The sequence below is a fragment of the Cydia amplana genome, chromosome Z, assembly GCF_948474715.1.
Source record: "Cydia amplana chromosome Z, ilCydAmpl1.1, whole genome shotgun sequence".
NCBI lineage: Eukaryota > Metazoa > Arthropoda > Insecta > Lepidoptera > Tortricidae > Cydia > Cydia amplana.
This window is the reverse complement of record NC_086096.1, coordinates 29,178,888-29,192,440: the sequence shown is the minus strand read 5'-3', so window position 1 is coordinate 29,192,440 and position 13,553 is coordinate 29,178,888. Positions and strand designations below refer to the sequence as shown.

General features: G+C 36.8%; 2 protein-coding genes across 2 annotated transcripts; both read left to right on the top strand.

Annotated features, from left to right (window-relative positions):
• Nucleotides 1-446: 446 nt before the first annotated feature.
• On the top strand, nucleotides 447-4,181 carry LOC134661057 (uncharacterized). The gene is made up of 5 exons (XM_063516957.1): nucleotides 447-594; nucleotides 2,869-3,007; nucleotides 3,086-3,238; nucleotides 3,622-3,773; nucleotides 3,925-4,181. The coding sequence occupies exons 1-5, from the start codon at nucleotides 485-487 to the stop codon at nucleotides 4,121-4,123; spliced, it is 753 nt and encodes a 250-aa protein (XP_063373027.1). The 5' UTR covers nucleotides 447-484; the 3' UTR covers nucleotides 4,124-4,181.
• Nucleotides 4,182-5,982: 1,801 nt separating this feature from the next.
• On the top strand, nucleotides 5,983-11,925 carry LOC134661502 (bystin). Its single transcript, XM_063517616.1, has 9 exons — nucleotides 5,983-6,058; nucleotides 6,170-6,332; nucleotides 6,406-6,529; nucleotides 7,118-7,358; nucleotides 8,115-8,271; nucleotides 8,442-8,633; nucleotides 8,724-8,932; nucleotides 11,162-11,312; nucleotides 11,806-11,925. The coding sequence occupies exons 2-9, from the start codon at nucleotides 6,198-6,200 to the stop codon at nucleotides 11,887-11,889; spliced, it is 1,293 nt and encodes a 430-aa protein (XP_063373686.1). The 5' UTR covers nucleotides 5,983-6,058; nucleotides 6,170-6,197; the 3' UTR covers nucleotides 11,890-11,925.
• The last annotated feature ends 1,628 nt before the right edge of the window (nucleotides 11,926-13,553 follow it).

Here is a 13,553-nt window from a genome sequence, read left to right as displayed (position 1 = left end):
CGGATATTACCCAAAAGGCTTGGGTAATACTAGTTATAGGTACAAGGGTAAACTTGAGTTTGATTAACCTTTTAACATTACCCGTAAAATATATAAAGGGTTCGAGTTATTGCTTCTCGCTAGCCCAATGAGGGTGTCACAAACACCTTTGCATAAATTCCGAAAAACTCATGGTAGCGGTAGATAAGTACATACCAGGCTACGAACCCAGGACTTGCTTCATTCGTTTTTTTTATCAGATTAACTTCAGTCGAATTGGAGATATTTACGTTATTTCAATAGATAAACCACAACGAGTAAACAGATAGGTATATTACATAGGTAGGTAATTAAACCGATTAATTATGATTTGTTGAGATCTAAATCACGATCGGCATTGATTTTTAATACTTAAAACTATGATAAGACCTATTGTAGCATTGCAAGGGTTCGTATAAATAAAAAAAATCGAAGATAAGTGTCGCAGTTGTCATTAGGGTAAGTAATGATGTACAAGAAGTATACCGCGTTGGTGGTGGCGTTGATGGTCCTGGCGGCGGAGGCTGGCACCGCCCCCAAGCAGTTGCTGGCGCCGCTGCTGCTGCAAGCCCAACAGTGAGTCCAAACTTGGTCTGTTTCAAAGCAGGAGTTCAAATTGACGTTGCGCGGTGCGCGTGACACAGGCGAGTAGTTAGCCGGCCCGAAATGCCCGACTGGTGATAAATTAAGAAAAAAGTTAGGTTAGGAATAACTGGTACAGTATTAAAAAAATAAGCATTACGACACAAATGTGAAAAGTAAGAAATTTGTATAAATTAATTCGCGGTAAATTAACACTATATGTAGGTACTGTAAACACCTTTAAGCAGTTCAAGTCACAGGGCCCATGTCTAACCTATAGGTATATTTAAAATTATGAAAACTGTGAACTCACTGTTATTTCTTTTCTTCATAACGCAAAATTGGACTTTCCTGGTCGTTGCATACACTTCGTAATAAAACGCGTAGGTACAGTCAGCAATACTATTCGCTTAACGCCTTTTCATACAAACTTTTATGCCCAATAAAATGACACTCTGTTGTACTGATGTGAAGTGATGTGCCGTCGAAAAATTTCCACATTGAAAATTTTCGGAAACTTCGCAAATGGGGATCTAAATTTTTCGTTTCTAAAATAGGTTTCCTTAATTTCTTATGAAAGTTGCCTTTATTTCCTATGATTTTCCTGAGATTTCCGGGATTTTTTTTTTCCGCAACTTGCACATCTTTAAGTACTCGGTTGTCCACCCTAAAATGTATTTCCTTGGTACTCTTGATTTATTTACCTACTCCTTATTTACTACCGTAATTTTATAAGATTGATACCCGAGCAAACGAAAGATTCCAAAATTGAACCACAAGCGTAACGAGTGGTTTCAAAGTGGAGTTTAGAGCGTTGCGAGGGTTAAACAAAATTCGTTAACGAGTATCACAGTAAATGCATAGTCCATTGTCACACTATGCAATTTTAATTTAGATTTAAGTACGTAAGTAATTTAATGTTAATTATGTGCTCGTAATTGTTGCTGATCTTGTGTCTCCTTTGTTTGTTTCTTTCCTTGTATGTGCGTGACAAGAAATGGTTCTTCCATTATACCTATTAAAATCGCGTCTTATGAGTAAATTATAAAGTAGTAAAGGTACCTACTTGTTTATAATAGGTACCTGCGAAAGTATTTCATAGATCATAGATTAGATCTGTGATAATACCCATTGGAAACGGGCGAAGATAAAGTGGTTACCTAAAAGTAAAACTTGATAAGAATTTGTTTATAAGGTATTTTAATTCTACTAACTAACTGATACCTTTATACAAGTGTATCGAATTCAAAATTTGATACGATTAAGCAAAGATAATAGCTTTGATAACTAGGTAGGTACCTAAACATCAAACTCAAACAATAAGCTTCACTTCTACTTACGCAATCTTTTACACGCAATTAGAGTAATTAAGTAGGTATATACCTATTACCTACGTAGTAAGTAAGTAGGTTGGTTATTGCTAGAAAGACTAAAGAAAAACTGTATAAAAGTCTAGACATCGTCATCGCAAAAAATGGGACATTTTGATGCAAGAAGTGGAATTTTAGCGTCGCGAGGGTTTCAAGCCACGGTAGCTAGAGGAAGCAATATTTTCGCCTTACCATCGCGTCTTCTACTAATACAAGTCTAATCCAAATTATCTAGTGCATTAAACATTTATCATTCAAAATCTATATAGGTACTTAAAACTTATTTTTTCTTATGAAAATTGGTTGTAGGTACTCGACTGCCAAAGATGTTATACATATACATATAGAAAGTAAAAAAAATATACTTCATTAGTTCATATACTTTATTGCGATCATGTTAATTACCATGCGAGGATGGTATGAAACATTATGTTATGAAGTAGGTACCTACATGATACGTACCTACCCCGTTAGGGCATTGCAATAATCTTAATACTACTTAATGGTAGCTATTTACAAATAATACATTATTAAACATAAAAATTGCAAAACAAATTAGGTAAGTAGAGTCTGTGCGGAAAGAGAAGATCGTGGAATGTATCGGGCCCCGTACATTCCACGACTCTTCTCTTTCCGCACAGACTCTAGGTAATAATAAACAAAATTTAACATGCCAAATGACTGGGATGTATATCTATATACCCGTGAATTTATAAGAAAAACAAAATTTTAATTAAATATCATTCATATTGCATTGCTACGCTATTTCATATTTTTTATTTATAGGTATATTCAGTCATCATAAAAGCCCAACAATGGTAAATAATAAAATGAAATTAAAATAATAAATTCTTTGGACTAATATTACTCTAATTAATTAATACTTTTTTCATATTAGGGAGAAATTTAACGACCTCGGCATAACGGCGACCGTGAACGACTATGTAGACGAGACAATCAGCATGCTGGTGCCGCACATCCAGAACTTCGGCCTCGACCCCATGGAGCTGCCCGAGATCGTGGAGGGCTTTGAAGTGGTTCGTTTCAACTTCGGTCGGACACTAATAATAAGTACCTATCTAATTCCTTTAGTGAGCGTTTCCTTGTGGTTTCAGAGATACCTGCTATTGACATATAGCGCGTGGCTGACAATCCACGACGGCTACATGACGGGGCTGGTGAACGTGCAGCGCTCCGGCGACCAGAGCGTCAACTACTTCGTCAAGATGCTGCGCGTGCGCGTCGTGCTGGAGTTTTCGAACCTTGAAGTAATAATCCCATCTTATTATAATTTTGCATTACCCTAAATTGAGCCCTAACGAAAAGGACGCGTCCGTCACGTATAGAGATATCTCTAACATCTAATTTAGGCAAGTATTTAGGTATAAAACGCGACAGGCGGGACAACTAACTGGTATTTATTTTATTTTATTTATTCAAACAGAATGTATACAGTCTGACAGTATAAACCAAATCACTGTACAATTTAGAGTTGATTGTTGTACAATTTAGGTATGATTACAGATATCATTTTAATACTTATCAGTTTGATATCAGTGCACTTTCGAATTAGCCTGAAAGTTTAAGCAATGCCCTGGATTTGGTTATGCGAACAACAACAACAGTGTTTAATGGACTTGTCTTATTTCAGTTTATCTACAATTACCGCTTGAAGGTGATGAGGATCGGCCCCACCGGCGGTATCCGTGGGTCACTCGATAATTTCAAGGTCGTCACTGACATTTTGATCGATTTCAACAATGATGAAATCCATCTCCAACAATTTTCGTTGACTGACATTGGGTTAGTATAATTACGTTTAGTATATAGGTGCTTTACGTTACTAATAAGTACCCTACTCAATAAAGTATTGATAATAACAAAGTAATCGTTGACATGAAAGTGTTAGAGTTAAACCAAGCTAGTATAGCTCTGACAACAATTTCGTTTTCAGTCGTCTGCGCGTCCGGCTGACCGGCAACATCCTAACCGACTGGTTGTTAAATCCCACCATCGCCGTGTTCGTGCGAATATTCGACACCATCATTATGAAGGTCGTGGAAGTGAACATCCGCAACGCCATCCACAACGGCATCGGCATCATCAACTCCAACCTTAAGACAGTCATCGATTTGCTCGAGTCCTTCAACTAGACTAGAACAACTTGATTAATGGTTCCTAGCCTTTTCAATATTGTTATCCCAATTTACCCCAATACATACCTAGGGAGGTGAATTCGTGAATGCCCCAGATCGCAGGTGTTTGTGCGAATATGCTATCTGGGGCTTTACAACAAATTACCGCCCGTGGTTTGTCTTGCCTTGGCCAGGAAGGGAGATTTTCTCCTCTTACGGGCCTAGGGTGACGTAAAATTATCTAAACAACAATTAAACAATTAATACCTACGAGTACAAGCGGTTCACATACAACCTAAGGGGTAATTCATCAACTAGATCATAAGGCGTGGATCCTGATGCGATGCTATGTTATGATTTAAATAAATCTTATGTTCAGAAAATATAACAGGTAATACCATTTTATTTTATGCCCACGATCTTAACTACCTAGGCCTACATACTTAAAGTCTATTTTTTTATTCGGTAGACTGAAATGACAGTTAATAGTATGAACATGAAATGTCATTTCATACTATTAACTGTCATTTCAGTCTACCGAATAAAAAAATAGACTTTACCTACCTACGTAGGCTAAATCCGTTTAAATTAAAGCGCCTGTTAGGTATACGGTCGGAAAGGAGGCTCCCGACCAATGTCACCTTGTTTGGTTCAAAAATTAGAGGTCAAAATTTTATATTCTTTCAAAACGTTTATTTCGTAAAATGTTCATTTTATCAAAAAAATGCTGTTGAAGACCTCTATTCCTTTTGAAATACCTAACCAACAACACTCCGCACCAAAAGCCCCCTCCACGCGGGCGAATCCGCGAACGCGAGTGTGGAGTCGATTTACGCTGTCTGCGAAAATCAACAAACCTGATTGGGCAGATAGAAAATTGTGAATAAAATTTCACGAGTTCTCCAGGATAGTAATTATAGTAAATGTATGGAAAAAGTTTTTATTAATTTGTGGCTTTTTAATACACTATCGAAAGTTGACCCCTAGGAAACTATACTTGGTCAACCAGATCTGGACAGTAGAAAAAGGCGGCAAATTTGAAAAATGTAGGCGCGAAGGGATATCGTCCCATAGAAAATTTTAATTTCGCGCCTTTTTTTACTGACAAGACTTGGTTGACCAGCTATATTGATACTGGATAGGAATAGGACCATGCAATCGATTGGCATATAAAAATAGCATGTGAAAAATAAAAGTTTTCATTTTCATACAAATTGTATAGGAAAAGTTTTCCTCGATTTGTGGCTTTTCTAGCCGGAAATTTTGTTTAGGTTCCATACAAGTTTTTGATCCTCAATAGGAATGGGATCGATTGGCATAAAAAAAAGTTTGTCAAAAACAACCTTTTTCTCGCACCCTGTATATGTTTTTTTCAAAATCTGTAAAAGCCAATCTTCATTAATCTGCTTGACCAGTACTTGTCAGTAAAAAAAGGCGCGAAATTAAAACTTTCTATGGGATATCCCTTCGCGCCTACATTATTCAAATTTGCCGCCTTTTTCTACTGACAAGATCTGCTTGACTAGCTATGGCTTCCTCCACACTCGTGCGCAAATCGCGGCGCGAGTGTGGCCTGCGCGAATCGCGACGCGAGTGTGAAGTCGGTTTCGCAGATCTGCGAACTTGACTGCACTCTCGCGTCCGCGGCTTCGCACCTAGGGAGCTTATGGCCTTATGGCTGAGACGGACAGAGAAAACTTATAGGGCCCTCCACACTCGTGGAAGGCGTCGCGATCGGATAACGGTTTGTTGCAAGACGAGTAGAGCCATGGTAGAGCCCTATTTTGTTATGAAATTATTGCCAGTCGCAAATAGAGCGGTATTCGAAGATTTCGAAGTTTCGAACGCAATAAATATTATGTCTATGGCAAAAACGCAATAAGGCAACCTATAGGAAAGAAACGTCATCATCATAAATAATCCTTTTTAAAAATATAGGGATAAAACCACATGGTATGTCGTCATTGTAGTCTTTTACGATCATTTTACTTTTAAGAAGAAATCTATTAGAAGAATTTGTCTTTTTATATAACAATATTAAGTGTATCTTAATAATTTGCCCAGGAAAGAAAGTAGACCAAGTGAATTTACAATGGGAAAAGTGAAAAGGTTAAAGCCCTCACAAGTGGGCAAGAATATAGCCCTTGCCGACCAAATTGAGGCAGTTACCTCTGTTAAAAGCAAGAACAGAAACAAGGAAAGAAACAGACACGATGATGATGAAGATGTAAGTGGACAATGTATAAAAGAAAGTCTATTAATTTTGACTTTGTTATTCATTTTTTAAATATGTTTTGCAGTTCGTTAACCCAGAGCTTTCGAAGAAGATCTTAGAAGTGGCTAGAAGGCAGCAGGCTGAACTAGATATAGGTGAAAGTGGGCCCTCCATGGGTAATAAAGTACAGCTCCCAACTAAACTTAAAGGTATTACCCATATCTTTCTTCTGCAGCTATAATTTAACGTCTTATAAAGCCCCGCCTCTATATCGCGCGGCAAGCTATCGAACATTGGCTTGGCACCGGGTTGGCTCGCGAGCCAACCCGGTATCCATTGCGCGCGGCTGCCGCCAATGTTCGATGGTTTGCCGCGCGATATGGAGATGGGGCTTAAAAATTCTTCATCTCATGTTATTGGTTCTATCAAGAGATCCCTGCTCATGTTCTTGTGTCATAATAATAATAATTTTAATCTTTCTTGAATTTTTTTCCATTGATCTCTCAGTTCAGTCTTGCAAAGAATACAATAACTTGTTACTTCTTATATATGACACCGTAAGATTGTGAACCCATTAGTTTACAATCTAACGTAGGTTAGGTTAGTTTATAATTTCCCTACCGTCAGTTTATAATTTAACTAGCGAGATTATAATGAGTGTTTACAATTATATGGTGACATATACAATGCAACTTGTATTTTTTACTTTTATCACATGTGTTGAATACCAATTTTGTCAAAATTGTTTGCAATAATTAGATTGCAAATATTTTGTTTGATTATTTATATATTTATAGATGCAGACTCAGATGATGATACAGGCTCAGATCATGATGATTTAGAACCAGACACATATTATGATAATATTGTTATTAATGAAAAAGATGAAGAGGCACTACAAAGGTTCATGTCAGACAAGCCAGAAAGAACTCGGACACTGGCTGATATCATCAAGGAAAAGATTACAGACAAGCATACTGAACTTCAAACTCAGTTTTCTGATGCAGAGACATTAAAACTTCAAAATATAGACCCAAGGTTCCTTTTTTTATTTAAAAATTAATAGAAAATATTGTTTAGGTATTAGGTTAAATTTTAGCTAATGGGCAGTTGATGGGTCCAGATTATTATAAGATCAATTGTGTCCGTCAGCCACTCATTAATACTCAGTAATTTTAATAATGATCTTTCCTAATATCTGGAATCCTTTTGTCATAATAAATGTAGTACTAAAATATTTCAAAACTGGGTGATGTTAGGGCAGAATACCCTTCCTTTGCTAACTGATACCTGCATATTCTTTTATGTAGTTACTTTTTCTGTTTATCTTCCTTAAATATGACTTATTTAATACAAAAACTAAACAAACTGATTAGTCAGGATATAGTATGATGTTATATCGTAACTCAATGGTTCTATGTATATTCTTATTTATATATTTTTATTTTATTAATGAAAAATTACCCCATGATATAATTTTAAAGAAAGGGTATTTATTTCATAACAGTAATTTATGGCCATATGCTCTGTGATTTAAGAATAAGGTGTCTGCTTATCATCCAAGTGTTAAACACTGCTATTCGGATCTTGCCAAACACTAGCTTGTCCATCTAGTAATCTAGTTTAATGAAAATGTTTATGTTTTTAGCCAGTAATGGAACTAATGGACAATAGTGTGCAGGAAATTATTGTATTTATATCCAAAGAGAGTAGTTATTACATCTCTGAAATAGACTGAACTATATGTAGAATGTTATCCATGATTTTTTATCATAGTTTATATATTACTTCCAGAATCAAGACGATGTATGAGGGCGTAAGAGATGTTCTTAAAAAATATCGTTCCGGGAAGCTGCCGAAGGCTTTCAAAATGATACCACATCTTCAAAATTGGGAACAAATACTATATCTAACTGAGCCTACTACTTGGTCTGCTGCTGCTATGTATCAGGTCATACAATTTATTCTTTTTTTATTATTTAGACTCAATATCTGGTGTTTAAGCTACTAACAGCAACACTCTTAACCAAGTGTGTTTGCTATAAGGTTTACTAATTGCCAGTTAAGTGTAAGTGTGAGAGAAATAAATATTAAAATAAAATGTATTTGTTTTTTAATCAGGCAACTAGAATATTCGCCTCTAATCTGAAGGAGAAAATGGCGCAACGGTTTTACAATCTTGTGCTGCTGCCGCGTGTACGCGACGACTTGCAAGAGTACAAACGTCTGAACTTCCATCTTTACCAAGCTCTCCGAAAATCACTCTTCAAGCCAGGTGCATTTATGAAGGGCATATTACTGCCCCTTCTGGAGGTAAACTATGAAATAGCCTAGTTTTGCACCTTTCCCTTTACTGTGCAGCACTTGGTAAGGGAAATGAAATATTTTTGTAACCTGTTGCAGGCTGGTGACTGCACACTGCGTGAAGCTATCATTGTGGGTTCCGTGCTAGCGAGGAATTCGGTGCCCGTTCTTCATTCCAGTGCTGCACTTTTGAAAATTGCTGAGATGGATTACACTGGTGCTAATTCTATCTTTCTGCGCATTTTGTTTGACAAGAAATATGCGCTCCCATACAGAGTCGTAGACTCGGTAGTGTTTCATTTTCTCAGGTAGGTAAAGGGTTGTTATCTGTGCTATGAATTAACCCATCCAATTCCATGACTTACCAGTAAATTTATGCTATTACCTACAAAGCAGTACTATGATTAATTGAGATACTTATGATAAATGTATAATATTATGTTTAGGTCCTTCCTGATCTTTTTTCAAAAATGGCTTACAATAAATTAATCATAATTTCATCAATGTCAAAAGTGTGCCTATACAGCATAACTTTGTTCGGTAGTTGTTTCTGGTTAAGTGATAGCTGGACTTAATAGTTAAACACATTTCAAGACTAATTTCATTAGCTGCAAGCTATGTTAGTTCACTGCCTAATAGCTACCAATATAATAGTTAGGGAGGCGAATAGGGGAATTTTCGGCAATACTCGAGCGTGGCAGTTTAAGATATGAGAGATACCTTAGACCTAATAGAACAACCTTGTAAAGTATTTAGCTCTATATGTAGTGACGCGCGCCTAGGATAGACGATCAGATTAGTAAAAAAAAAGCGGCCAAGTGCGAGTCGGACTCGCCCATGAAGGGTTCCGTATTTAGGCGATTTATGACGTATACAAAAAAACTACTTACTAGATCTCGTTCAAACCAATTTTCGGTGGAAGTTTACATAGTAATGTACATCATATATTTTTTTTAGTTTTATCATTCTCTTATTTTAGAAGTTACAGGGGGGGGGGGCACACATTTTACCACTTTGGAAGTGTCTCTCGCGCAAACTATTCAGTTTAGAAAAAAATGATATTAGAAACCTCAATATCATTTTTGAAGACCTATCCATAGATACCCCACACGTATGGGTTTGATGAAAAAAAAATTTTTGAGATTCAGTTCGAAGTATGGGGAACCCCAAAAATTTATTGTTTTTTTTTCTATTTTTGTGTGAAAATCTTTATGCGGTTCACAGAATACATCTACTTACCAAGTTTCAACAGTATAGTTCTTATAGTTTCGGAGAAAAGTGGCTGTGACATACGGACGGACAGACGGACAGACAGACAGACATGACGAATCTATAAGGGTTCCGTTTTTTGCCATTTGGCTACGGAACCCTAAAAATGGATAGTCTGAAATACTCGAGCGCGTCAGATTAAGATATTGGGGGTTGATTTTAGTGTTTAAAGACTAAATTTAACTAATCTGACGATAAGTCCTTGACGCCGCCGAGTTATAGGGTCGCGAACTTGTAAAAAAAAACGTTAATCCGGCATTCTCAAGCGCGATTTTTTTTTATTTTTTTTTGAAGAATATAATCTAAAACTTACTAAAAATACAAAATCTGCCGGTTTCCGCATGACCGGAAGTGTGGAGGAGCCATTTAGTCTTCCTAAGAACGCGTTGCGGCATATAAGTCGCGAACGATACATTTTACAAAAAAAAAGTTTATATAAACAAAAAAGGTAATTTAATTTTACACAAAAAAGGTCTCTTTACATTTTTGTCCAAATAAAAAGCGCGGCCACGGAATTTTTTGAACCAAAAAACCTTTTTCGGTCAGATTAAGAGAACCCACCAACATTTTTGTCAGATTAAAAAAATATGCTTTCAGGATACCGAGATAAACCTCCCCTATGAAAATCTGACGCGCTCGAGTATTTCAAAAAAACTTTTTTTTTTTGCATTTTCAAAAATTCATCGTAACTTATCGTCACGCCGAAATCGTCAGTTTTTTTAAAAGAAGCTTCCTTGGGGCCTACTTAACACCCCTTCCGAAAATCTGACGCGCTCGAGTAAATTTTTTTTTTTGCAGTTTTGACTACTTTATATGCCTACCCCCACCACGCAAACCGGCAGATTAGTATACCGTTGTTATCAGAGGCACTCGGGGCATACGTAGTATGAATATCTGACGCGCTCGAGAATGCCCAAGTAACTGTTTTTTTTAACATTTTTGAAAAACCGTACACGCCAAACCCACCGCTAAAATGGTTTTTGCCATACGAGCTTTTCTTTTCGAAATTATTTTATCTTTCGATTTTGATAGGTCTCGACGGCGCCGTTGAATTACGCCATTTAGCTACCTCGCCTCCCTAACTATAACACTTTAAACAACATGAGTTAGCAAAAAACAAATAAATATTCTCAAAATGGGTGAAGTCATTGTGTGTGAAGCTGATGGACTTTTGTGATATTTATAAGACCTATGTACCAGTTTTGACAATAAAGAAATCTTATCTTATCTTATATTTTGAAATTCACATAGAAATCCTCTATTTTTAGGTTTCAGATGGATCATCGCACATTGCCTGTCCTGTGGCACCAGGCTTTGCTGACATTTGTTCAACGCTACAAGTCTGATATCTCTACAGAACAGAGAGATGCTCTCCTAGAACTACTACGAAAACACTCTCATCCCAACATTACTTCTGAAGTAAGATTAATTAAATTAAAGTAAACATGCATCTATACTAAAATCATTATCAGGGATGAAAATCAAATGTTTTGTTGAAGTATTAAATCATTAAGGGGTTGATGGAAGTGTGGACTGCACACTAAACATTTTCAACAAATTCCTATGAAAATATGACTTAATTGCTTGCACACAAGAGTGACATGTCGGTGACATTCAATTAATCTTGTAACCGCCGTAGACTGATATGTAAGACATACAAAATTGGACTCATTTCATCATGGTTTGATAAATAAGACAAAATTTTGTGTAACTTTGTGCCGCCGGCAACATAAGCATGCTTGAGGAAAAATTCTATGGCGGTTAAAAGGTAAACGAGTGCCTATCTATCTATCAATTTTAAATATCTTCACATACTTTATTTTATTACTTATACATTTACTTACTAATTAATAATGTATTTATTGGAATTTTACTTTAATTTACAAATTTAACAGAGTTGTTTTTGTTTCAGATCCGAAGGGAACTTCAAGCAGCACAATGCAGAGATATTGAAGTCAATGAGAATACTGCCGCGGGTTCAATGTTAGTTGAGTAGAGATAATTTATGGTTTACAAATAAAGTTATACAACACATGTTTTATTGTATTTATTTATTAAAATTTAGTTAGGATTGGAATTTATGATTGGTATCTCAATTGGTTTATCAATCTGACTGGTTACGAAATGTACCGGCGGTAGAACCGTCTGTTTGCACTCGCATTTTCGTCCAGATATAAAATCATAAGACCCCACTTTATAACCACAATTCTCACAATGTAGTTTTCCTTTGGTCCATTGTTCACTTTCAACTTTACGCTTGATCCAGTTTGGTAGCTTATCTTCGATCAGATATATAAAGTTCTGAACGTTGTAACTGTTACATTGCGTGATGCTGCAAGCAAAGTCATTGTTAGTTTCTCTTGCATCTTCTAATAAAACATGACGACATTTCTGACATTTTATTGAAATGTTCTTCACATCAATATGACTACCCATTGTTGTTGCACTTTTGTTACGAAAACATTAGTACTATGGATTCAAGTATTCAGTTATTTTTAATATTTTCGTGGTTCACTTTTAGGTTATATTTGTATAACGTAATTTGACGTATGACATGACACACGGAAACATCCAATGAAACATCGGAAAGCACGGAAATGTCACTGACGTCACTAGTTTTCGTCCATATGGACAGGCTAAAGCACTAAGCCATACCGCCTTGTGGATTGTGGAATTTGTGGGTGACACATTTATTTAAAAAAAAATTCCGTCAGTAAAAAGAGTGGCAATTTATAAAAATTTAGATGCGAAGGGTTATTGTCCCATTGAAAATTGAATTTCGCGCCTTTTTCTACTGATAAACTTGTTTGAGCGGGTATATTATATGTTGGATTTTCAACTTTAAGCCTTGGTCTTTAAATCGAATTTAGCGTGCGGGCAGATTCAAGCGTTTTTTTAACGCACGTTGAAAAAGCGCTCGTGCGAATGGGCCTTAAGCGGCAACAGGGGCCTGTACCACAGATTATATAATAGTTCTTACGAACAGATACTTATCTCTCAAAGAAAACGCAATTATACTTGGTCAACCAGATCTTGACAGTAGAAAAAGGCGGCAAATTTGAAAAATGTAGGCGCGAAGGGATATCGTCCCATAGAAAATTTGAATTTCGCGCCTTTTTTACTGACAAGATTTGGTTGACCAGCTATACCTACCGTTTTGATACCTACACAAAAATACAATGGAGTGACCTTCCGCGCGCCGCTCCCTGCACCGCGCGCACCGGCACAACGCTAGGGTTGCCGACGCGACGCTTAAGCTTTGGATTCCTCCGAAAACGGTGCCGTCATATGACGGCCGTCATATAGCGGCAGCAAAAGACGGCCGTCTTTACAGTGGCGACATGTGGCAAGTACCACGGCGTCATAACACACCGTCATCCACCAAGGTCAAAGCGGCAAATTTGAAAAATGTAGGCGCGATGGGATAACGTCCCATAGAAAATTTGAATTTCGCGCCTTTTCCTACTGACAAGATTTGCTTGATCATCTATAGTTTACTTGGAGGATGAAATATCATCAGAAGAGGAAAATAATCGTAGTACGGAATCATTTATTCAAATCTCGTGTCATTTATTCAAAATGGCGTCACCGCTATCTAATAAAACGTTCACGAAACTATCGACAAGGTCATGACGGCCGTCATCTTACGTTACGTTGACA